At 46.1% G+C, this 25158-nt stretch overlaps 4 protein-coding genes across 13 annotated transcripts; 2 read left to right on the forward strand and 2 right to left on the reverse strand.

Moving 5' to 3' along the window:
• The first annotated feature begins 249 nt into the window (after positions 1-249).
• Positions 250-8317, forward strand: wdr36 (WD repeat domain 36). Its single transcript, XM_061747296.1, has 22 exons — positions 250-550; positions 696-723; positions 803-903; positions 983-1100; positions 1282-1414; positions 1598-1652; positions 2447-2579; positions 2806-2978; positions 3061-3181; positions 3252-3317; positions 3496-3585; positions 3669-3811; positions 3889-4006; positions 4083-4248; positions 4893-5001; positions 6057-6136; positions 6213-6320; positions 6395-6632; positions 6986-7096; positions 7173-7257; positions 7339-7526; positions 8091-8317. The coding sequence occupies exons 1-22, from the start codon at positions 401-403 to the stop codon at positions 8238-8240; spliced, it is 2664 nt and encodes an 887-aa protein (XP_061603280.1). The 5' UTR covers positions 250-400; the 3' UTR covers positions 8241-8317.
• Positions 8318-8964: 647 nt separating this feature from the next.
• On the forward strand, positions 8965-16487 carry pisd (phosphatidylserine decarboxylase). 7 transcript variants are annotated; one of them, XM_061800180.1, is made up of 10 exons: positions 8965-9070; positions 9892-9935; positions 10021-10154; positions 11608-11742; positions 12245-12346; positions 12514-12637; positions 13140-13349; positions 13462-13622; positions 14920-15120; positions 15976-16356. In XM_061800180.1, the coding sequence occupies exons 1-10, from the start codon at positions 9027-9029 to the stop codon at positions 16042-16044; spliced, it is 1224 nt and encodes a 407-aa protein (XP_061656164.1). In that variant the 5' UTR covers positions 8965-9026; the 3' UTR covers positions 16045-16356. The 7 variants fall into 7 exon arrangements, 6 of the variants coding, with proteins under 6 accessions (XP_061656164.1, XP_061656165.1, XP_061656159.1 ...); XR_009792153.1 differs by lacking the exons at positions 8965-9070; positions 9892-9935; positions 10021-10154 and adding exons at positions 10161-10377; positions 11383-11524 and having other exon boundaries at positions 15976-16250; positions 16349-16487; XM_061800181.1 differs by lacking the exon at positions 15976-16356 and having other exon boundaries at positions 13140-13304; positions 14920-15334.
• On the reverse strand, positions 16211-20585 carry rnf224 (ring finger protein 224). Of its 2 annotated transcripts, XM_061800182.1 has the most exons (4): positions 19892-20585; positions 19376-19563; positions 18665-18838; positions 16211-16680 (listed from the first exon to the last, which is right to left on the reverse strand). In XM_061800182.1, exons 2-4 carry the CDS (start codon positions 19427-19429, stop codon positions 16345-16347), a joined length of 564 nt encoding a protein of 187 aa, XP_061656166.1. In that variant the 5' UTR covers positions 19430-19563; positions 19892-20585; the 3' UTR covers positions 16211-16344. The 2 variants fall into 2 exon arrangements, with proteins under 2 accessions (XP_061656166.1, XP_061656168.1); XM_061800184.1 differs by lacking the exon at positions 19376-19563 and having other exon boundaries at positions 19892-20579.
• Positions 20586-21932: 1347 nt separating this feature from the next.
• si:ch211-202f5.3 (uncharacterized) lies at positions 21933-24558 on the reverse strand. Of its 3 annotated transcripts, none has more exons than XM_061800185.1 (2): positions 24404-24558; positions 21933-22870 (listed from the first exon to the last, which is right to left on the reverse strand). In XM_061800185.1, the coding sequence occupies exons 1-2, from the start codon at positions 24502-24504 to the stop codon at positions 22624-22626; spliced, it is 348 nt and encodes a 115-aa protein (XP_061656169.1). In that variant the 5' UTR covers positions 24505-24558; the 3' UTR covers positions 21933-22623. The 3 variants fall into 3 exon arrangements, with proteins under 3 accessions (XP_061656169.1, XP_061656171.1, XP_061656170.1); XM_061800187.1 differs by lacking the exon at positions 24404-24558 and adding an exon at positions 24198-24303; XM_061800186.1 differs by lacking the exon at positions 24404-24558 and adding an exon at positions 23564-24171.
• Positions 24559-25158: the final 600 nt, after the last annotated feature.

The raw sequence follows: 25158 nt of genomic DNA on the forward strand, positions 1-25158 counted from the left end.
TAGTCAATTATTAAAAGTTCCTTTTTCCTGCCTTTCTCCAGCAAGTTTTTTGTAAGCTTCGACCCGAAAACAAATCACTTTCCATAAATTGTTCACAAAACTGCCATGGGAGCAGTTGCCATTTCATCGGCATAAACGCATGGGGCCCCCCCCCCATGAAAGACATGTTCATGTTAATGTAGCCTCGTTTGCTGTTTCCTTTTTCTTTTCGTGAGCGGAACCTTCGTAGGAAGGAACCTTTTCCACACGGACTCTTTTTTTGTTGCCGCTCGCTGCATCCGTTTCCTCCCGAGAAGCTTTCTTGCTCGTCTCTCCTGATTGCTCGTCTTCTTGTCGTCTTCTTGTCGTCTTTTTGTTACTTTTTGCTTCTTCGGGTTGGTTCTTCGCTTTGTTGGCGTTGATGGCGGCGGGAGGCGGAAGTTGTTTATTTAGCGGCTTCCGGCTTTTGGGACTTTACTGCAACCACGTGCCGCATGTGCTACGATACCACCGCAAACATCGGGAGTTCTACCTGGTGACGTCAGTAGGGAAATGTTTGCACACGTACAACGTAAGGACAGTCAGTGTTTGTTTGAATGTGGAAGGTGATTCAATTGACATTGAAGTAGTTGACATGAATTTATGGTTCAACGTGTCAAGTTTACGATATCGTCGAAGGTGTGACGTCATGTTCTCTTTTTTTTTTTTTGTTCCAGGTCAACCGCTTGGGCATCGTCGCCGTCAGTGAGTATTTGTTTGCGTCGGTCGCCGCGACGATGAAATGATGCCCGATGGGCTGATGCTGTGTGATGCGGTCGCCTAGGTAACAGCCTGCCGGACGACATCACTTGCTTGGCGGCCGACAGGATGTTGGTGTTTGCCGCCGCCGGCTCGCTCGTCTACGCCTTCGCCAGGAACAAAGAGGTCGCGTGGCCTTTTCTGAGGGGCGGGGCTGAGCGCTTGAGATGGGCGGGGCTGAGAGTGTTTTTGTGCACGCGTGCAGGTGGTGATGTGTTACCGTGGACACAAACAAGAAGTGCGCTCGCTGCTTCCTTTCGGTGATCAACTGATCTCGGCCGACGGCGGCGGGCTCGTCGTTGTGTGGGACGTCCGAGGCGGTGGTGAGGGCGGAGCTTAGGGCCACGCTGTGTGCAAGTGTATCAGTGTGTCCGTGTGTGTATGTACACGCGTGTCTGCGTGTGACTGTATATCCGTGTGTGTGTGTTTGTTTTCGTATGTATGCATGTTGAATTTTACGTATGCATGCATGCTTGCGTAACAGTCCTCCGTGTCCTCCCTTAGACGCGTACCTACAACTGAACTTGGACCCCGTGACCTTCGACGTGTCGGCAATGATGCATCCCAGCACGTACCTGAATAAAGTCCTGCTGGGGAGTTCCCAGGGTGCATTGCAGCTCTGGAACCTAAAGACCAGGTTAGCACGCCCGCTAACAGCCAATCTTTTTTCACATTTAAACAATTTTCCTACAATACAAAAAAAAAAGTAACTTGAATTGATCGATCAAATTGATGAATGACCCCGAATTGACGAATAATCATGACACTAAGTTGTTATTTTGTTGTTTTTGTGTCTGCGTGTTGTTCGTGTGGCGTCCAGCAAGTTGTTGTACACGTTTGCGGGCTGGTCAGCGGGCGTCAGCGTGCTGCAGCAGGTGAGTGCCGCGTGGCTCGCTGGCCCGTCAGCGCGTTCCACGCCAACCAAAAAGGCTGCCACAGAGAAACACTAGGACCCGACCCACCTGGATTTTGGAGGCCCGTTCCAATAATCCACAGAGTAAAATACCATTAACCGATTAATTGGCCAATGAATTAGAACAGGTATATAATGAATAAAATTACTGACTTAATACTTCCGAATTACAAACAGAACATTAGACTGTTTTACAAGACTTTGTCCTTTAGTATTTAACTTTACAACAGAATTTTTTGTCTGTTAGTTGAATGTCATTGTTTTTGTCTTACGATGGAAATTGATATGTGTTCAAAAATTTTAAAATTGGCAAAAAATAAGTATTTTTTTGCAAATTTTTTTTGGAGGGGGGTGTTTGAATGACATTGTTTGTGTTATTACAAAATAATGTGTTACTGTGTAAAAGAAAAAACTATAATTCAGCAAAAAATGGGCGTAAAAAAACAACTTAAAAACTTATTTTCCCCCTCCCTCAAAAATGTTGAACCAACTATATCATTTCATCTAACTAGTTCAGTGCTAACATATAATGCAAAATGGCATAGACGGGCAAAGGGAAATTAGCATCGATTTTGCAGTAATTAAAACCCTTCAAACAACTGCCACTTTCGCGCACACATTATTATGTTGCACATCTTCCAGAAAAGCTCAGTGGCACAACGTGGTATTACACCGACCCCCCCGCAGAAAAACAATATTTGTCGCTCAGTTTTGGCGACTACGGTATGAACTAATGACTTGAAGTAACCCGGACAGAGCCCGGCGGTGGACGTGGTGGGCGTCGGCACCGCAACGGGCCGCATCATCATTCACAACATCCGATTGGACGAGACGCTGATGACCTTCACGCAGGACTGGGGGCCAATCACGTCGCTGGCTTTCCGAACAGGTGACCTGCTGTGGTGTGTGCATGTGCGTGCGTACGTGTGTTCCTGTGTATGTTTGCGTGAGCTTAGTGTGTGTGTGCATGAGTGCGCATGCTTGGTTTGTGTGTGTGTGTAAGATATGTTTGTGTGTGAGAAGTGTGCATCCATTCCTGCGCTTGCTTTTTGTGTGTGTCTATGGGGTGTGTGCACGCATGAGGTATGTGTGTGTGACCTTTGACCCTGCGGCAGACGGGCCACCCACGCTGGCGACGGGCAGTCCTCAAGGTCACGTAACCTTGTGGGACCTGGAGCGGCGGCACCCGGCGGCTCAGCTGAGACACGCCCACCAGACGGCGGTGAGCGCCAGCTTCGTGCACGGCGAGCCGCTCCTCGTCACCAACGCCGGCGACAACGCCATCAAGGTCGAGGACGCCGTCGTCGGGGTAAGCGCCAGTTGGACCGCCAACTGTCTCATACGTTTTTTTTTTTCTCTTTTTTCCCCAGGTCTGGATCCTAGACCAGGAAGGGGGCGGAGCTAGGTTGCTGAGAAATCGGCAGGGTCACAGCGCCCCGCCCGCTACCATCTGTCACCACGGCAACGACGGGAAAAACATCCTCAGCGCTGGTAAACAACGACGATGACGGCGACTTTCTTTCCTATTCAAACGTTGGGGGGAAAATGTCTCCCCCTGCAGGTCAGGACGGCACACTGCAGTCTTTCTCCAGCGTACACGAACGACTCAACAAGAACCTCGGACATGGTCCGACTCCGCCCACCTGCACCTCGCTTTTACGCTCGCCAACGCATTAGTTCTTTAACGTGTGTGACCTTTTTGTGTGTGTTTTTGTATGAATGGTGTTGTGTGTGTTTTTGTGTGCATTTTTGATGTACGTTTGTCTGTATTTGTGTGAGATTTGTGTGTGTGTGTGCGTGTTTAGGCTCCATCAATAAAAAGAAAGAGCAGAAGAAGAAGAAGGGGCTGTCCTATGAAGAGCTCCGCCTACCTGCAATCACTGCATTCGCCTCTGGTTGGCGCTCAAACACACGCACATATCCACATGCGCGCATACACACGTCATGGCAAGATGCAAATGTCCGTGTTGATTGACAGCGGCGGCCCGCCAAGCCGACTGGGACGGTATCGTGGCGTGTCACCGTGGTCGCCTAGCAACCACCACCTGGAACTACCAGCGCTGCTCAATGGGGGCACACCACTTGCGACCACCGGGGGGCAGCGGCACTGCTGTCGCCACGGTAACCATAGCACTGCGCCCCCCCCCCCCCCCCATCCCCACATACACACTGACTTGACTTCCTGTGTCCTCTCGCAGGCTGTTGACATCACTTCCTGTGGAAACTTTACGCTGGTGGGCTCTTCGTGCGGTCGCGTCGACGTTTACAACCTGCAGTCCGGATTTCATCGCGGTTGCTATGGAGACGAGCAGAAAGGTTGAACCCACAACTCCTCTGCGATCGTTCGCTTCGCCCGCCGTCTCTTATTAACTCCGCCCCTTTTTCCCAAAAGCCCACAGCGGCACCGTGCGAGGCGTGGCCACCGACACGCTCAATCAGCTGACGCTCACCGCCGCGTCCGATTGCCTCCTCAAGTTCTGGCGCTTCAAGAGCCGCAAACAGGAAGACCAGATCAAGCTAAATGCGGCGCCGGCTAGCATGAAGCTACACAGAGACAGGTAGCTAGCGACCTGTCGGGGGCGGTTGCAGAGTGGGAGGTTTAGGAGTGTTGAGCTCCAAAGCACTTCAAGCTTTCGTATGAACACATGCACATGACACAAAAAGCTAGCGTCTCTCATTCCAATTCAAACAGGATAGTGGTGCCGTCTCTGACCGCCTGAAATGTCACACTATTCACGATATTGCGAAATTAAAAGTGCCTCCATATCGTCGTGGCCTTATCTCGGCATAAAATAATGAGCCGTTGTGCTTAAAATGTAGTTTTGTGCCGTCTTTGCGAAGCCGAGCCGCGTTTCACTTCCTCGTTTGAGTGTAATTGGACGCGTAAGCCATGTGACCGTGTGTGTAGGTCTAAAGAAATACCCTGATTGGCCCGCATGACCGCAGCGTTGAGAGCCTTGTCAATTGGCTGCCATGACACAGAGTCACGAGAATTTCAGTCGAAGAAGCAAATTTTGCACCACTCACGTCGCTCGGCACGAATTTGCGCCTATTTGCATTGACTTCATATGTAATCACGTCACATGAATGGTTCAGTTCACGTCCTGTGTGTACGCACCCCAAGAGCCTGCTAACAGTTAGCATTTTTCTCCACTCGTAAGTATGTTGTGATGTAACTAACAACGTCCTGTCTTCCTGTTAGCGGCATGCTAGCAGTTGCTCTGGATGACTTCACTCTGCTGGTCGTCGACATTGAAACCAAGCGAGTTGTCCGCAAGTTTGCGGGTCACCACGGCAACACCAACGACATGGTGAGTGACTCAGTATCAAATTATAGACCAGTAAGCATCCTTTCTGTCATGTCCAAGGTTATTGAAAAAGTAGCGGCAGACAAACTAATTTTGTCATCTCAACTGTGGTCGACATCTATATCTTACGCAACACGATCTTGTCACAGGTGTCCCACTAGGTTCAATCTTGGGTCCAATCCTTTTTAGTCTTTATATAAACTATCTACCATCTGCGCCTGCGTGGGTTTTCTCCGGGCACTTCGGTTTCCTCCCACATCCCAAAAACATGCATCAATTGGAGACTCTAAATTGCCCGTCGGTGTGACTGTGAGTGTGAACGGTTGTTTGTTTGTATGTGCCCTGCGATTGGCTGGCAACCGGTTCAGGGTGTACCCCGCCTCCTGCCCGATGATAGCTGGGATGGGCTTCAGCACGCCCACGACCCGCGTGAGGAGAAGCGGCTCAGAAAATGGATGGATAGTATTATTTTTTTAGTCTGATACCGATTCTGATATTTTGCAGAATAAAATTCCAAAACCAATTAAAATAAATATATAATGAGTAAAATAACTTTTACAAATAAATAAATCGGGGTCCCTTAACACTTAAATAATACACGTAATAAAGATGTGCATTACAGACAGAACATTTAACTGTTTTAAAAAACTTTGTACTTTAGTATTAGTTTAACTTTAAACAGAGAGAAAATTTTGCCAAAATGTGCCGATTTTTTTAATTTTATTTTTTATTTTTATTTATTTATTTTTCCATTTTAATGTTTGTTAATGTCTTTGTCTTGTTGTAAAAAGCTGCAAAAACCATCCTAATGCCAATTAAATCTGCTGGCCCATTAATCCGTCGTCCCCTACAAATATCTCGGCATGATGTTTGACCGCAGTCTCACTTTTAAACATCATTTTGACAAAGTGAGCAAAACTCCTCAAATTCACACTTGCAAATTTCAGGAAATGTTCATGAACTTACATTGTCCCGCGATTACAAATCCAGGAAAAAGTAAGAAAAAGGCACTAAGCTGCCTTTTGTTTTTAGGTGTGACTTTTTCTTTTTTTCTTCAGACTTTCAGTCCAGACGGTCGCTGGTTGATCACCGCCGGGATGGACTGCACCATTCGCACGTGGGACGTCCCCTCGGGAAAGTGAGTTCTTCCCTCGTTTAAAAGCATTTTTCAAAATGCAGAAAAATGCCTTGAGAAAATTGTGTTGTGTGTACAGCCTGGTGGACTGCTTCCTGGTGTCCATGGCACCAGTGGGCGTGTCCATGTCCCCAACTGGCGACTACTTGGCGACGTCGCACGTGGACAGCCTTGGCGTTTACTTGTGGTCAGCGGCCAAGTTTTTCACTTCCTGGCGGTGCAAATGACAGCAACCAATCACAGACCGTCTCTCCTCCTTAGGACCAATAAGAGCCTTTGCGGTCCCGTGGGGCTCCGCCCGCTCCCGGCCGACTACCGGCCAGAGGAGGAGACCCTGCCGGGGGCCGGGCCGCCGGGGGCCGAGCGGGAAGTGACATCAGAGGAGGAGGAGCCTGCCGAGGCGTACGGCTCGGCGGAGCAGTTGGGGGCGGAGCTCGTGACGCTGTCGCAGCTCCCCGAGTCGAGATGGAAACATCTGCTGTGCCTCGACACCATCAAGGTACACGCAACGTCACGTGATGGAACACACGATTATCACATGACGTGATGGTCAAGTGACAAATAATACCCACGTAGCATGACCGTTGCGTGACATGATGCGACACGTGATGGTCACATGACATACACATGACACACAAGGGACGATTGTTACATGAAACAACATATGACATGACACGCAACATGATGGTCGTACATGACACGACACACAGAACACAGTGTCACACGACATGTGACACGATGGTCACATGACAAATGTGTCATGACGAGGTCACGTGACAGACACACAACATAACACATGATGGTCACGTGACACGTAAGCCGTGAAGGTGGCATGACGGTGAGTGTTTTCAGAGGAGGAACAAAGCGGTGATGCCGCCCGTGTCTGGAGCACCCGCGCCCTTCTTCCTGCCCACAGTGCCAGGGCTGATGCCGCGCTTCTCCGTGCCGCCACAGGAAGCACAGGTCAACATCTTACTATTGACACATTCGTTAATCTTCTCAATAATCATCATAATAATCGTGTGTGTGCGTGTATCAGTCAAAGGTGTTGAGCTGCAGTCTACCATCACAGAGGTCAAAGTTCAGTTGTGCTCTGGAGGCGTGTCTTGTCACGGAGTCATCATGTGAGTTCATTGACAAAACTTGACTGCGTGTTATGGTTCGAGGATGAACGTGTGGTGTTTTTTATTTTTTTGTCCGTCCAGTCGTCGTTCCCGTGGAGCTGTTGAAGTCTTTCGGTCCGTCTGCCGTCTCAGTCGAGCTTGCCGGTCTGTCGCCTGAGGGGGGCGGAGCCAGCAGCCTCATGTTTGCCTTCATTCGCATGATTGACAGCATGCTGGCCAGTGGGCGGGACTTTGATCTGGCTCACGCTTACCTATCGCTGTTCCTCAAGGTAACGCCGTGACTGCGTTTGGAATCGTTCACTCATTGCCAAATCTTTCTTTTGCACACAATCTCGCCTACCACTGAATGAATGAATGATCTGTGTACTTCTAATGTGTATTGCATATGTCTTGACTTTTCTCACCCTATTTTCATTGTATTTATACTTAAAATTTTACATCAACCTGCCAGGGACTACAGATGGAAACTAGACAATGGCTATAATCTGGCATATTTACATGCAAATGTTCATTAATATGCACTGTCCCTTTTGAAATGAATACATTTATACAGTGGACCTTGATAGTTCCTACCTAAAAAGGCCACGAAAAATCTCAATGTGATTAGGGAGCAGAAAAGAATGAGGAATCATTTAGCATTTTATACTTTTTTTCATATAGTGGACTATATAGTTGACTCCAAGACTGAAACAATTAATCGAATACTCACTACACAGGGATATTTATATATTAGATTATATACAGTAGTTGACACTAGGGCAGAAACGATTTCTACTCCCGATTTCCAACACAGCTTTTTATTGTGAGTCTAACGCATTGCATCCTGTTGACAGCTTCACCTCCATTCACTGGCGCAGGATGCCGTTGCCATGGAAGCGTTGCTCCGCCTCTCCTCACGGCTTGAGGCTGGATGGGCGGAGCTCCGGGCGTCCTTCACTCAATCGCTTTGTTTGTTGGCGTACGCCAAGAGTGCACTTTTGTGAATGCTTACACGTGCAGCCTTTGTACATGTCATTGTGCTGCTTTGTTTACAATAAAAAGCTTGTTTTTGTGACTTGAATTTTGTTCCATAAATTCCTATGAAAAATGACTTTATGCTCATCAAAATTTTCATGAACAACGTTGTCATAAAATAAAAGGTTTAAAGTGTGGAGGGCACTTTGACTGACTTGACGAGCAGCCAATCGGAAGACAGCAAAAATACTTATGTTTGTGTTTTGAGGCACAATGTTTGTGTTTTGAGGCACAAAGTGAAAAAAGACAAGCAATAGTTGTTTTAAATTAGATTTTTTTCATTTGTTTGTATAAAGAATAAGTTCAGTTTGTGGAAGTATTAGGTTAGACTGATTCAACATTTTTATCTTCACCAACGTTAGCATCATTAGTGACGTTAGCTTAATTTGCATGAGCAAGAACAGGTGTCAATGTCAAGAGTTTTACATTTAAAGAGTCCCCAATGTCTTTACAAAAATAATACTGATAGGCATGGAAATTGAGTCATGATTTCGATGTCATTGACGAACTTTGTGTTTACTCGTTTAAACATTTCGCAGTTGTTAGCAAGCTCCATCAGCACAAACAGGTGTCATGTCAATATTCTTAACACTTAACGCCACAGTACTGATTAGCATGGAAATTTATTGAATTTACAATTTAATCACGTTAACGAGCTTCCTGTCAGTTCTTGTAAAGCAATTGTTATCTTAGTTTTTTTACCAATTTACGCAACGAAGGTATGCGTCATATTACGTCACTTCCGTACACCCAAGATGGCGGCGCCCTTGTGGATGGTGTGTGGCCGGAAGCTTTTCAGGTATTAGGATTTTTGGGGCTATTTTAGTTATTTTAAATCCTTTAGACAAGATACGATAATATGCAACAGGCCACTTAAGTTGTGACGTCTCCAACACGCGACGCAGCAAGTGTGTGTGGTGGAGGGACGCGTGACACACGCGCACACACACACACGGAGTGCACGTGACGTGTGCTCACTGTTAGGGAAACAAGCTTTCACTTTTGTCTTTTTTTTCAAACAAATATTTCCTTTGATTCACTCGAATGTCTTGAGATTTCGTGTGACGTCAGACATATGGTCAAGTTGTCAATCAATATTCTGTGGAAAAACGTACAAAATAGAAAAAAGACTAATATTAATGACTTATTTAACGTCACGAGATGTTTGGATGGGTGTGAGCTATTTCTGTTTAGGTTTGTGTGTGTTGTGTTAGAGATATTTTGTGTGTACATGTGTGCTCGGTCCGTTTGAGGTGTATTAACGAATCAGAATCATCTTTATTCACCAAGCATGTCAAAAACACACAAGGAATGTGTTTGTTGTTTGTAGTTGGAGCCGCTCTTGTATGACAACAGACAAATAAATAATTTTGAGACATAAAAACACAGTACGCAGAGTCGCTGAGCAACGAAAGGTTACCGGTAATGTGGTAATGCCGGTACATATTTTTAGGACAATTGTGCAAATGATGCGGCGTCCTCTTACAATTTAGAGCAGTTTGACATGACTAATAGAGCAATAATCTTCCTGTACAAGCCTAATGCTAACATACAATGTGAAATGCCATAGAACGCTAACACATCAAATGGGGTTTCCCTATGCTAATGCTTCTGTTTCAGATTTCACCCTGTGAGCTGCGGCCAGCGACGCTTCTTCAATTCTGGCAAGTTTAAACATTTTTTATTTTAAATCAATAAAAAGGAGGCGGAGCAGACTGTAGGCCAATTAGCTGTCTCCTGTCTCGTTAGGTCACGGTTTCTTCTTCCGTCCCCGGCCCCTCCCGCTCCTAGTGGTGACGGGAGGCGGTTACTATGGTTACCAGCATTACAAGAGGCGGGACCGCGAGGATGGAGCCCCGCCTGCTCTGGCCACGCCTACTCAGGTAAGGGGATGTTGTCGATGCGCAGTCTAAGGGGCCGGGGCCGTGCGGGACTTGAACGACGGCCAAGAGCACGCATGGTGAGCGGCGGTGAGATGTGTCGCCACGGCGATGGGGCCTGTCGCTACGGCGATGGCACATGTCGTAAGCGACATGTTAGGAGAACGAGGGAGGGGGGAGGAAGAGGAGGAGGAGGAAGGTTGAAGCGAGCAGCCGCACGACTTGGGTAACACAAAGTGTGTGTGTGTATGCGCATGAGTGTTTTTGCTGTCAGCATTGGTTGTATGTGTGTTTTTGTTGTATGTGTGTCTGTGTGTGATGTGTGTGTTAGTAGTGTGTGTGCATTTTTGTGTGTGCACATGTGGATTCTTGGTGTGAGTGTTGTGTGTGAGATGTGATTGTTAGTTGTGTTTGTGTATGCATTTTTAAAGTGAGTGTTGGTAGTGTTTGTTTTTGTGTGTGTGTCTGTGGTGTGTGTATGCTTGGTGTGTGCGTAAGATATGTTTGTTGTGTGTCAGGTGTGTGATTATGTTTGTGTGCCTGTTGTATGTGTGAGGTGTTTGTTGCATGTGTGTGTGAGATTTGTGTGTGTGTGTGTGTGTGTGCGCGCAGTTGTAGCTTGAGATGATGCTAATTCCGCTTGATCCTGTCCTAACCTACTTAGTTCACATGTGCACACAGAATTGTATCTTCTGTCGTGTGTGTGTGTGTGTGTGAGTGTGAGAGAGACCGGTTGATGATTTAGTTTTAAGAAAATAATATAAGTACAGTAGTCCCTCATTTATTAGACAAAATGCCGCTAAATTGTGGCCATATTTTTGTGTTATAATTCGTGTTTGTGTGTGTATATATATATATATATATATATATATATATACGTATATACACACACACACACAGTATTTTAAAGCTCTATGCATAATCCTAATGCAAAATACGCACGTGAGGAGCACCTGTTATTTTTGTCCACTCGGGGTCACTATATAGACTTTGAATGTGTGTGACTTGAAAAGGCGGGGCCTGGCCTGGTAAGTGTCTTGGGCGTCGGCCAATGAGGGTGCAGACTTGACTGTAAAATCTGCGATGCAAAAGTGTTAAAAGCCGCGATACAGTGCGACCGCGGAAAGCTAGCCGGGACCTGGTGAGGGACGGCTGTCGTTTTGTAATGCTTCCGAAGTGGCTCCCTTCCTATTCTTCCTCTTCCTCATCAAATGTCGAACGGACCAATCAGACTGCAGCTTCCGTATTTGGCTCGTCGTCATTTGAGCGTGCTCATAGCGCGCGTGCGCGGCTCCGCCCCCTGGTGTCGCTGGCCTATCGCATTCATCTGCTACTTCCTGCCCGTGCACACGTTGCGGCCGCCGGCCAATCGGGTGAGAGCTCTGCTCCGGTCGCACCGAGACGCGTCCGAACTCTCCTCCTCCTCGTCACGTGCACTATTGTGTTGGTCCCGCAGGTGGCGCTATATCGCTCCTTCCCGACTCGCCTGCTGTCTCGGGCGTGGGGGCGTGTCAACGACGTGGAGCTTCCCGCGTGGTTGCGCAAACCCGTCTACTCGCTCTACATCAGGACCTTTGGAGTCAACATGCAGGTCGCGCACACAAATATCTCACACACACACACACTGAAGAAATGACATTTTGCTACTATACAAAGTAGGCCTTGTACAGCTTTTCTAACAGTGAAAATTATTCCACTCAAAATAAGTCAAGACACAGACAATGTCTAAACCCCTGCAACAAAGGTGAGCACACCCTTATAAACAAAGGTGAGCACACCCTTTGTAAACATGTTATTATACCTTTTCACTGATAAGTTCTAATTAATATACACATAGTTGCAAGAAAAAATAGTTTGGAATGAGCTGTAAAATACATTTTTCCATCAATGATTCCAATGCACCCAGGCCATGAGGGAGAAAAGCGCACCCAAACCACAATTCCCCCGTCAACATAGTTTGCAGTTAGGATGATGTTTTGATGGTGGTGATGTTAGCATTCGTTAGGTTGTGTTAGCAAATACCTGGAGTAAGTGTTTACGTCAAGTGCTGAAACAGAGCCCCCTTGTGGTCAGCGTGCGGTGTTGTCCAATAGGAAGCCGCAGTGGAGGACTTGCGTCACTATCGGAATCTCGGCGAGTTTTTCCGGCGGGGTCTCAAAGAGTCGGCGCGTCCGCTTTGCTCCGCCTCCTGCCTGGTAAGCAAGCTCATCGAGCTCCTCCCTCTACTGAACTTTCAATTATGTAATCCATAAAAAAATATTCACCAAAAAATTGTTCTGGCAAATAAACTTGAGTTAATTGATAAAATCGCCAGGTTATGAATTGACGTATGTATGATGATGACGACATTGTTTGCTGCCAGGTGTGTCCAGCAGATGGCAGGATCGTTCACCTTGGTCGTGTGTTGAGTTCTGAGGTGGAGCAAGTGAAGGGCGTCACGTACAGTCTCGAACACTTCCTCGGGCCGCAAGATGGGCGCAGCGACGGTAAGAGAAACAACACTGAAACGACAGCACACTTGAGACTCCAAGAGACTCCTCAAGCAACTCCATGAGTGACTCCCAAATCCATCTGAGGTCCCTTCTCAAGGTTTCGTTTTTCTCCAAATGGGTTTTGAGTTTTTCCTTGCTCGATTGTGAGGTTTAGATAAGGAAATGTCGTCAATCATTGCCAACTGTGGGCCTGTGAAGCCCTTTGAGACTCTTCTGTGATTAAGGGCGAAACTAAACTTTACTTGACTCTCGTAGTGACTCCTGAGGTGATTCCTAAATTGACTCACAATTTGATTCCCGCAGTGAGTCCTGAAGTGATTCAGAGAGTGAACCCCAACGTCCGAATTGACTCTGGTTTATGATGCCACTTCCTAATTGTCACCAGTAGTGAGTCGTGTAGTGACACTAAAAGTGACTATTGAAGTGACTCTCCAAGCGACTCCCTTTGTGACTCCCAAAATGACTCCCTCATTGACCTCGACTGTGACTTCCTCAGCGTTTCCGGCCACCCGTGCGGACTCGTCTTTGTCGTTCCGGGACCGCCTCCTGACGAGTCACGACAACGAGCTGTTCCATGTGGTCGTGTACTTGGCGCCCGGCGACTATCATCGCTTCCACTCGCCTGCCGACTGGACGGTGGCGCTCAGGCGGCACTTCACAGGTCAGAGTGCACGGCCGCTTCCTGTTTGCTGTTTGGTGTCGCCAGGTCCGCTCATGTAACGTGTATTGCGTGTGTCACATTTGTTGTTGTAACGTGTGCGCGTGTCAACTGTGTGCGTCAGGTTTGTTAATGTAATGTGTGTGTGTGTGTGTGTCAGGTTCTCTGCTGTCGGTGAGTCCAGGCGTGGCGGGCCGGGTGAAGGAGTTGTTCTGCCTGAACGAGCGCGTGGCTCTCAGCGGCCGATGGCGGCACGGCTTCTTCTCCTTCACGGCCGTGGGCGCCACCAACGTGGGCTCCATACGCATCTACTTCGACCAGGTCAGTGCCGCCCGCCCGCCGCGCCCGACCGTCGTGAATATCGTCACGTGGGGTCGTAAACGGGTGTCGAACTCGCAGCCCGGTGCGACTGGTTTTCGTGGGCCACTGAAGCAAAACTCGTGCGTGTCGTGCGAAAATCTCAACCCGAATTGCAATTTTTCACTTTTAACTCGGGCCGGACCGATCAAGATTTTTTTTAGGCCGATTCTGATACTTGGCGGAGGAACGTTACGATAACCATTTCATCGGCTGAATTATTTAAACAAAATATAGAATTAATAACATTACTTGTTTTTGGGTCCCTTAATGCTTACATTAATAAAGATCTGAATTCCAGGGAGAACATTTGACAGGTGCGGCACGGTGCCCGACTGGTTAGAGCGTCTGCCTCACAGTTCTGAGGACCCGGGTTCCATCCCCGGCCCCGCCTGTGTGGAGTTTGCATGTTCTCCCTGTGCCTGCGTGGCTTTTCTCCGGGCACTCCGCTTTCCTCCCACATCCCCAAAACATGCATGAATTGGAGACTCTAAATTGCCCGTAGGTGTGAATGTGAGTGCGGATGGTTGTTTGTTTGTATTGTGTGTGCCCTGCGATTGGCTGGCGACCAGTTCAAGGTGTGCCCCGCTGGGATAGGCTCCGGCACGCCCGCGACCCGCGTGAGGAGAAGCGGCTCAGAAAATGGATGGATGGATGGAAAATGGCTAATATCAGCCAGTCAAGTCAGCTGGCTAATTCATCAGTCAGGCCCAATTTCGACTAGAGGTGCTACAATTGATTTTGATACTTGATTATCATCGATAATTCCAACTGCAGGGGGATCCCACTCCTCAACCTCCCTGGTAAGTTCTATTCAGGGGTGCTGGAGAGGAGGGTCCCCCGGGAAGTCGAATCTCAGATTCAGGAGGGGCAGCCAGGAGGCCACAGCCGCCGATGCGCTTGCACACGCTTATTGAAACACAGATACAAAATGAACACACTTGCAAGGAGCATCAAGCAGACGCTCACTCTCAGTTCGCCTGAAGTGACTCTCGTAGTGACTCCTGAAGTGGCTTCCAAAGTGACTCAAGTCGTGATTCTCAAAGTGGTTCTTGAAAGGACTCCCAAAGTGCGCAAGTAGTGTAGTGCCTCCTGTAGTGACTCTGGAAGTTTCTCCAGTATTGATTCCTGTGGTGACTCTTTTCAACTCTTTTTCCTTTATTATATTTCGATTGATTTGATTTGATTTGAGCACACCAAATCCGCCGTCCCCCGGCGGATTTGGTGTGTGAGTAAATGGCGTCATATGTGCCGCTTTCAGGAGCTGCAGACGAACGCGCCTCACGACAAGAAAGGTCGTTTCCATGACCTCCGGTATGCGGGGGCGGAGCCAGCCGAAGGGGGCGTGGCGCTGCAGCGGGGCGAGGCGGTCGGCGAGTTCAACTTGGGCTCCACCGTGGTGGTCCTCTTCGAAGCCCCCAAAAGTTTCGCCTTCAGCGTCAAGCCGGGACAAACCGTGCGGGTGGGCGAGGGGCTGGGCAGCCTCTGATTGGCTGATCGAACTCAGGGGGGAGGGGCTTCCAAACATGAAATTTTGAGGACTTTTCCGACGATGCCTTGCAGCTGTCCTGCCTTCGAGACTTCTTGTTGGATTCTCTTCACGTGAAAACATTCTCATTGTCATAAATATTCCAAATAATAAGATCATGCACATTAAAATATTTTTTTTTATTTAAGAGGAAGATTTTTTTTTTTTTTTTGTCAAACATTCTGATTTAAGCCCGGCCCTTAAAACGATGCCATTCAAATTTTTATATGATATGAATAAATATAGTCGTACCTGCACTTACGACCACGCATATTTGTGGTTCGGCAATCGCTGATTTAAATTGGGTTTTTTTGCCTATTACCTATTCTTTGCGCTATTATCATTATTTTTAGTAGTAGTAGTCACATTTTTTTTCAATATTTTTTTTTAATTCATAGAAATTAATATCAATTATTTACCGATTTTAGTTTTTAAACCTGTCCAGTTTTTCACTGTAATTTTCGCCCAATCCTCATTTATTCATTTATTCATTTTTTTTGTAAGCTAATGGCAATTATAATGAGTGTCATTTTACTTTCAGATTGTCACCCTTATTCGTGCTTTTTAGGGACTGGCTGCCCTGATTTTCTTTTTGTCTTTTAAGATTTTTTTACAAGGCAAATCATAAGCGTCAGTGAACCTAACCCCCGTTATTCGCATAGTCAAACATTTTTGCACGAGCCTCACTGACGTTTTTTGACGCAATCCCTCGCTTACATCAGCGTTTTCATAATTGGGTTAAAAAATATTTTTCTCAAGGCAATTACAACAAGTGTCAATTATTCACAGATTTTGGGGGTGAAGAAACATCACAGCGTTTATTCCGGGTGTCATTTATTCATGGACCTCGTGGAGTGAAGGCACCGCGATGCCCTGGCATGTTGGCAAGGAGCGCTACGGTCGTCACTTATTGAACAGAACAAACATTTCAACGCAAATACAAAATGAACACACTCGCAAGAAGTCGCTGTAGACCACAACTCACACCCAGACGCTCGCACAGACTAACTGGCCACTTAAGACTCCAGATACTGACTTCACGCTCGAGGCCACGCCCCTTAAAGGTACAGTTTATTTCTTTAAATTCTTTAATGTTTTATACCAGCGGTGATATTTATCTTTGTTAACAGAAGAATTAGTATGTGAAATATTTGCTGTTTAGCCTCGCCACAGGCAGCAGCAGCACAACCAATAGGAGAGAGGCTTGCAGCAGTCGCCGTGGCAGTGAAAGCGCGGTTGGGCGAGTCCGCCGTGCGACCACGCATCGGCGCCGCCGACGTCCTTGGACGCCCACGTGGTCTTCCCGTCCCGGGCCACCGCCGCCGCCTTGCCGGTCGACGCCCCCTCGCCGGTCGACGCCCCCTCGCCGCTACAAGGGGCAGAGCCGGCGTGCGTCTTGAGTGCCAGGAAAGAGGTCAAGTCCAGGTCCAGTGCGGCGGCGCCCCCGCGCGGACGAGGTGTGTTCTGCCGGCACTGAGGACACGGGATCCACACCTGACGATTGCAGCACGATTGAATCGGAGTGCGCCGCAACAGGTTATGGAAGCCGCGAAAGGGTAAAAATCTATTTTTAAGATTTTAAAAAAATAATAATGTATCTGATGTATCTAGCTTTCTCACTAGCCAACTACAACTCTTTAGCTAGGTAGCTAGCTAACTACAAATCTAGCTGGCTGCTAGCTACAAGTCTAGCTATTTAGCTTGTGAGCAGGAAACCTATTTAAACAGCAACAAATCTACCTAGCAAGCCCGCTACAAATCCATATATCTCTGGCTAGCTTGCTAGCTTCATTCAAATCTAGCTACAAACTAGCTGTCTTGTGTAATGTCAATGTAGGGGGTGTGGTCTCAATACATTTGAGGGAGAGCGTAGTGTAGATTAGGGCCCGATCGGCCAGCAAATTTAATATCACCCGATATTAACCCTTTTCAAATGATTTTTTTACAGACAGAAAATGGATGGATGGATTTTTTTACACATTAACAAAAATAACGATAATCAAACATCCATCCATCCATTTTCTGTCCCGCTTCTCCTCAGTAGGGTCGCGGGCGTGCCGGAGCCTTTCTCAGCTATCTTCGGGCGAGAGGCAGGGGTACACCCTGAACCGGTCGCCAGCCAATCGCAGGGCGCATAGAAACAAACAACCATTCGCACTCACATTCACACCTACGGGCAATTTAGAGTCTCCAAGTTTTTGGGATGCGGGAGGAAAGCGGAGTGCCCGGAGAAAAGCCACGCAGGCACGGGGAGAACATGCAAACTCCTCACAGGCGGGGCCGGGGATTGAACCCGGGTCCTCAGAACTGTGAGGCAGACGCGATATTCAAAGAAAACAAACAAAAATCAGCCAGTTTTTGCCAATTTTTCTGTCTCGTAAAGTTAATAACTACTAAAGGACAAAGTATTTACAGTATTGTTAAATTCAACCAAATGTCTGAATCGGCCTCAATACAATCCCCATCGGTCGCCCCTACCTTCAGACCCCGCCCACTAGATGGCGGCAACCAAGTTGACACGTTGGGCTCATTGCAGTGGAAGAAAAATACCAATTGGTGACGCTAATGCGCCATTAAGCTGGTTTGTCAACTGCCAAAGAAGAAGGACAACATGCCCAAAACATGACTGTACCGAATGATGCTGATGTCGTGTTTTGTGCCTGCTCGCAGGTTAGGCGAGGGGCAACATTTGTATTATTGTGTTTATTACAATACTGTTAATTGAAATGCTATGAAAAAATGTTTAAAAAATAAAAAAATTGGGGGATATTTTTTTGTAGAACGGATTCATTGCATTTGAATTGCTTTCAATGGGGAAAGACAATTTGAGATACGGGCGTGATCACGGAACGAATTAAACTTATATCGCAATCGTATGGCCAGGGGACTACAGATGAAAACTAGCCTTCTGGCTAATTCTGGCTTTTTTAACCATGTGTACTTCATGTGTTTTATGAAATTGCATTGTCCCCTTTCAAAAATAAACTGATAAACAAACAATGCACTACTATTTTCTTTATCCTCTGCGAAGACAACAACTGATATTACTAACTACTAACTAATGTTACTGCTAAGGAGTTGTGCCGACATCTCCCCAGGTGGCCAAGGAAGGAGCATTCATTTGACTGAATTATGTTGTTGCTGTATGTTTTCATCAAGTATAATATTATATATATATATATATATATATATATATATTTTTTTTTTATATTATATAATATATATATATATTATATAATATATATGCAATCATGGGAAAAACGGTGTTTTATTTGCGTCGATTGTTTTACGAGCGACTGCAGTCGTTTATGTAACGTGCGTTCATGATTGTGTACATGCTAGATGCACGCTGTTGATGCTGTGCTGACGACCGTGTTGTTTTTCTTTACGGACTTGACTTGGGGGAGGGGCTATATGATGACATCACGTCCCGCTATGCGGGGGTTCACGAAGGTTACGGGCGTGACCGGGAAGTCACCTGCTCGTTGATGACGGCGTCCAGTCGCTTCACGCACGCCTGGCAGAAGGTGTGGCCGCAGTGCAGTCGCCGCGGCAACCGTGCGGCCAGATCGTAGCGGCCGAAGCACACGATGCAGCGCAGGGCCGCCGCCGAGCCGCCACGCGCCTCTTCTGCTTCTTCGGACATTTTCATCTAAACGCACACAAGGTTACGTCATCATACGGAGAATGGATTTGTGAATCGAGAGATTTGTTTCTAAATACATTCTACACGTTTGAAGAGAATTTGCCCAATGAAGGCCTTCAGACTCCCGAGTGCCGCCATGGGACACGTGCACACGGTTAGCGATGGCTCTTTTTTTAACCGATCAAATTTCCGATTGGCCACTCTTGGCCTTCAAGCAGGCTTTGAGTGACGTTGCCGTTTTCCCGTCCTCCGATTGAAAATGGAATAGTTGTGCGAGTTGCGCCACGGGTGACGACGATTATTCACATTAATTTTCAAGAAAACTTCACATTGTGATCCCGCTGCTCCTCGTGTGCTCAAGTTGCAAGAATTAGCATAACATTGATGCTTATTTCCATTAGCCTGTCTATGGTGTTTCGCATTAGATGTTAGCATTAAGCTAGTGGACTTTGTAAATAGAATAGAATGACCTTTTTATTGTCATGAACATGCATGCACCCGAACTTGGTTCTCTGGATTTAACCCGTCGGGGTGAACACATACGCATGTTAGCGGAACACGCCGGAGCAGGGGGCGGTCGAAGCGCCCGGGGAGCATTTCGGGGTATCGGCGTCTCGCTCAAGGACACCGCAGCCGTGAGTCCGGGGATGTCGGCGGATGGTCCGGTCGGGGTCTTGAACCTAGATCCCCATGTTGGCAGGCGACGTTCTTAACCGTTGGGACACGGCGGCCTGAAAATGGGTTGCTTGAACATTTTAAATATAAAATGGTTGTCTTTTGTTTTATGCAATTTACAGTAAAAAGCCAGTCCCACACACACTACAATACAATTTTAAATTTGTTGTTTGGGGTTTCAATACATTTACAATGTGTTTAAAAAGTATGCTCAAATATGATTTCATTTGTTTGAAGTATCGAGGAGGAGTAAAAGTATCCAAAATGTTTCCGACGTTGACTATAAATGGTCGAATGACTTCATAGGACAACATTTGGAAAATGAAGCACATCAATAAAACAAACTGCATTGAGGGCGGGGCTTAAGGACTGCGAAAAACCTACTTGATGATGTCACATCCTGTCTGTTTTGGATTTGGATGTTTTTTTATTCCTCGGCGGCGTCTCGCTTGCTCTTCGTTTTGGTCGCCTTCGTTTTCCTGCTCGCCCTTCGAAAGACTTTTTTTTTATTTGGATGAAATATTCAAGAAGCCGTTTTCTATTGGCTGCTGCGGACGCTTATCAGGTTTCACCACTGCGCAGTGGTTGCCTAGCAACTGGTCTTCACGCTGTTATTATGGCTCTTCTGATTGGACGCACTCGTTTAATGTCACGTCACGCGGCCCCCAAAGGCGTAATTTATGGGGTCACGGGGGGGACCCCATAAATGTGTCCCCTGCACTTTTTCAGAGGGCAGTTTTGGTCCCCTGGAGTTCTTTACCGTCCCAAAACGATGTAAGACGATAAGAATTGATGGGCAAGCACTAGGACCACGCGGAAACCCCCCCCGCCAATACAGCAGCGCATTGGTCCACACTCTATCGGTTGGCCCAATCACGTGGCTCACGTGGTTTAGTGGTTTGAACCGCTTTTTAACCACCTAACCTAACCCGAACAAACAAAGGGTTTGGAGTTCTTTTAGCTACGTCATCGGGCAGCGGTCAATAAAAGAGGCGCTTCCCGATGACGTAATTCTAGGCGACGGACTCGGCGCTCCAGCTGGCAAGTTGAGTTGACAGATTTGTAAGATTTCATTTATGTTTTGCTGTGCCCGCCCCCCCCCCCCCAATTTTTAATATTTCATGTAAGTTTTGATGTGGACCCCCTTCGTGTGTCGGTCAACTCAGCCCGAAACGCCACGCGAGGTAATAAACAAGTGCTCTCATTTTTTGGTTCAAAAATGAACAAATAGTAAATAGTGCAATCGGCCATAAGTTTCCGCTAAATAAATAATGTCTGTATTTCATTTTGACGACGACCGTCACACAAATCTCAAAGTCTACTTGCGCAGTTCGCAGTTTAGCAGCAAGGGGTGGAAATCATGCAAATAAGTACTTGAATTTTTTTACAAGAATGAACAGAAATATAAAAAGGCCACACTGTGTCTGATGAATGGTTTTACGTACGTTGTGATGCATTCACTGTTAACCTTGGAAGCAGTATTATGTATGCACTGCACTTACTGTACTTCCCATTTTGTGGACTGTTGGACAGTACCTGTATTATTATTTTTTTAATTTACATTTCACACTCGACAAAAAAAAAACTAATACTAAAATTAATAAAAACGAAACAAAAATGAAGCATTTTTGAAAATATAAAAAGTAACAAAGTTGCTCTAAAAACTAATTAAAACTAACTGCATTTGAAACTAAAAAAGCCAAAACGAAAAAAAAAACTAACTATAATGAAAAATCCAAAATTATTACAACACTGGTGTGGACGACCAAGGGTGCCAAAATTAAATAAGTATGAACTGACTAAATATATCATTAAATAAATAAATGTCATCTAATCTAATCATCCATCCATCCATTTTCCAAGCCGCTTCTCCTCACGCAGGTCGTGGGCGTGCCGGAGCCTATCCCGGCTGTCATCGGGCAGGAGGCGGGGCAAACAACCATTGGCACTCACATTCACACCTACGGGCAATTCAAAGTCTTCAATGAACCTAGCATGCATGTTTTTGGGATGTGGGAGGAAAGCGGGGAGAACATGCAAACTCCACACAGGCGGGGCCGGGGATTGAACCCCGGTCCTCAGAACTGTGAGGCGGATGCTCTAACCAGTCGTTCACCGTGCCGCCGAAATCTAATCATTTGTTTTTTTATTTCAATGTTTATTTTAAAAGTTCAGTGAATATGTTACGTACTGTAATGTCTTCTAACATTTGATTGTTTTAAATGAAACAAAATAATAATTTCATTTGACATTTAACTTTAAAAGTGAAAGGTTTTGATATTACCATTCATTCAAAAAAAATCATGCGAGTAATTTCTATTACATTTAACATTTAATTAAAAAAGTTTTGAATGCTATATTAATGTTCGTTTTTTTTTTTTTTACAATTTTAAATCATGTGATGAATTTCAAACTAAAACAAACATTTTTCAAATACATTTTTAATGAAAAAATAGTGTGATATCTTTCTACTGGTGATAATACAGCAAGGGCAACATTCAATAACCCCAAATGTGTGTTAGAAGAAGTTATTAAAAAGAAATACAATTCAAAATGCTTCATAAAAAAAGTATATTAATGTACAATTCATCCATTGTCATTTTCTACACTGACTACAAGAAAATATTTGATCTGAAAAACAGGAAAACACATTTGATAAATGAATGAGCCAACAAATTTTATAATTGTTAGTAGTTGCCACGACAACGCGAATATTTGCCCCTGTGGCGGGCGTGGCCTCCTCCAGCTTCTCAGCCATCGTTAACTTCGGTTGACCTTGGTTGCCCTTCATTCAGTTCCAGGTTAGGTCATAGTTTGACAAAAGTTTCAACATCTTGAAGGATAAAAACGCTCACATTTGAACACTCAAAACCATAAAATGAACATTTGAATAATATCAACAGATAACGAGTTTATTCCTTTTTTTTTTTTTTTTTTTTTAAACAATGACGCCGTCAGTCTTTCATTTTCAGAGTTTTCCAAGAGTTCAACGGGAGGTTTGTCAGTTGTGCGAGGCTAGCTGTTAGCTGCTAGCAACCTAGCGGCCATCTCACTTCACTTCAGTCGACGTCTTTCGTTAACGTAGGCAAGCGATCTCGCGGCGTCCGGCTGTGACATCACTTCCTCCTCCGGCATCGGTAGCAACAGGTGTTGCGCCCGCCGCCGTCCTCCTCGGCGTCCTTCACCAAATACGGCGGCGCCGGGGCCACGTAGGGGTCGGGGTCGTTCCCGTTGAGCGCCGCCGGATTGGCGATGACTGTGGCGGCGTCGGCGGACGTGCGCAGTTTGGCGCGAGGGATGGTCACCCGCCCGTACGGGTTGTCCAGGGACACGTGGATCTTGGACGACATGGCGCCGAGCGAGCTGATGGCCAATTGGAAAAGAGACACAAACAAAAGTCACGGCTTTGTCCACTTCTTGTCCCCGAAAGGAAATTGACATAGGTGAAATACTGCGGCCCGAGCGAAATGGATTTTTCGAAGCTGATGCTGATTCTGATAATTGACAGAATCAAATTCCCATAACCGATGAATCGGCCCATGAATTATAATGAGGAAAATAACGTCTTTTTCGGTCCCTTATCGCTACCAATTACGGACAGAACATTTGTCCTTTAGTATTTGTTTAACTTTACAACAACAGAAAAGTTTTTGCAGATTTTTGGGTGGGAATGTTTGTTTGAATGTCGTTATCTTTGTCTTATGTTGGAATGGGTCAGAAAAAAACTTGATTACATCGTCCGGCCGATTTATCGGTCGAGCCCTATTAAAGACATTTGTACCTAAACAAACAATTCTTCAAGATGAAATGCCAATGTGATGTACTCAAAAGTTAAATACAACAGAACTGTACTCAGGAAGTCCTTCTTTTGCATACCACACTTTGAGAATCACCGATACAGAAAATGTCAAACACTTGTTTGTTTGTATCTCAATAAACATTTGTTGCAACAAACTTGACTCTTCAATTTTCCCAACACGTGCTTTTATTTTGAAGTAAGCGCAACCACACCAAGTCATCATGAGAGTAAGCGAGCAGCCAAGTTAGCAAACTTGCCTTCAAAATTGCAGAGGGAACGAAGATTCACCGCTCAATCGAGAATCCTTCACCATGACAAACCGATATAAAGTCTGCATCACTGCACACTGCACCGATCCGCCTGTCGATCTCCCGTCGGATTCTTCCCTCCCTCGTGAACAAAACCGCCCTCCGAATGGGGCGGGATCTCATCCCCGACCCGGAGAGGGCACTCCGCCCTTTTCCGACTGAGGACCACGATCTCAGATTTGGAGGTGCCGATTCTCATCCCGCCCGCTTCACACACTCTGCTGCGAACCGCTCCAGTGAGGGTTGGAGATCACAGCCTGACGAAGCCAACAGAACCACATCGTCTGCAAAAAGCTGAGATGCCATACTGAGGCCCCCAAACCGGACCCCCTCTAAAGTGAAACTTTGCACCAGAGTCAATGAGTAAAGATTTGGCCTCCCCAAATGCGTCACAAAATCACACGACAGCAATAAACGGAACAACTCATCATTAACGATATACAATTTATCCTGTTTATCTAAAAAGAAACAGAAGTTGTTCGTCTGGACGCTTTAGTTCCTTGAAGGAAGTCATGGGAGTTTGAATCTGAAATTTAACAAAAAAGGTCACGCCGGAAAATCTTGGCTCCCATTCACAACTTGCTTGATTTTTATGACAGGAAAATGAAAGATCTTCTCTTGATTAGCTCTGCCTGATAATGCCGCTCTCGTGCAAATCAATTCATCCTTGAAATGTTACTCTCGTCAAGCGGGAAGCAGCCTGCCGACAGACAAACCCAAATAGATGGCAAACGGGACAAAAAGGACAAAATGGGAGTTTGGGATTTGGAGGCGAAAAGTGCGACTTGCCTGTTGAAGCTGACGGGCCTCCGAGACAAAAGTTGAGCTTTGCTTTTGCTGAAAACAATGGAAACGCAGTCCCTCTCGCTCTCTTTTTGTTCAGTATGCATGAATCTCGCTCGACCGCCCAAACCTGTTCAACTGGATGACACGCCCTCTTTGCCGTGCAGCCACGCTCCCTCGCGCTCAACAGGTGGAATGTTGACAAAATGCACGAAATATATAATACGCTTCAATCGGCACTCGGTGGTTGTGTGATTGTGTTGCCGTTTCATCCTGGACTTGCGGAAGTCTTTTATGTCCAAAAGTCCGACGAGCAATCAGTGGCAGTTTTTGTGTTGTGATTTGATTTGGTGACTTTTCTGCTTTTTATGTATTTATTGTTTTTTGTCTTGTTGACATTTCTGCTGCGATTTTTATTGATTTATATTTTGTTGACATTTCTGGAGAAATGTGTATTTATTGATTTCCTTTTTTGTTGAAATTTGTGCTGAGCTTTTTATTTGTTCCAATATTCATTGAAGAGAAATTGTGCTTTTTAAAGGGAATTCCCCTACCAATCCATGACTGCATTCCTGCTCGTAGACATACATAAACGGAAGTCTCATCTCGTGCGTTGGCCAGTTGCCGCTCAACGGCAGTGTGGCCGCCATATTGGATGGGGCAGCTCTGCCCCATAAGCTCATGCAAGTCTGCGAGCTGAACTTCACAAAGCGATTTTCACATTACTAAGAAAGTGAATGAGTCAGTATACCTTTTTCGAT

The sequence above is a fragment of the Phyllopteryx taeniolatus genome, chromosome 15 (genome assembly GCF_024500385.1).
Source record: "Phyllopteryx taeniolatus isolate TA_2022b chromosome 15, UOR_Ptae_1.2, whole genome shotgun sequence".
Lineage (NCBI taxonomy): Eukaryota > Metazoa > Chordata > Actinopteri > Syngnathiformes > Syngnathidae > Phyllopteryx > Phyllopteryx taeniolatus.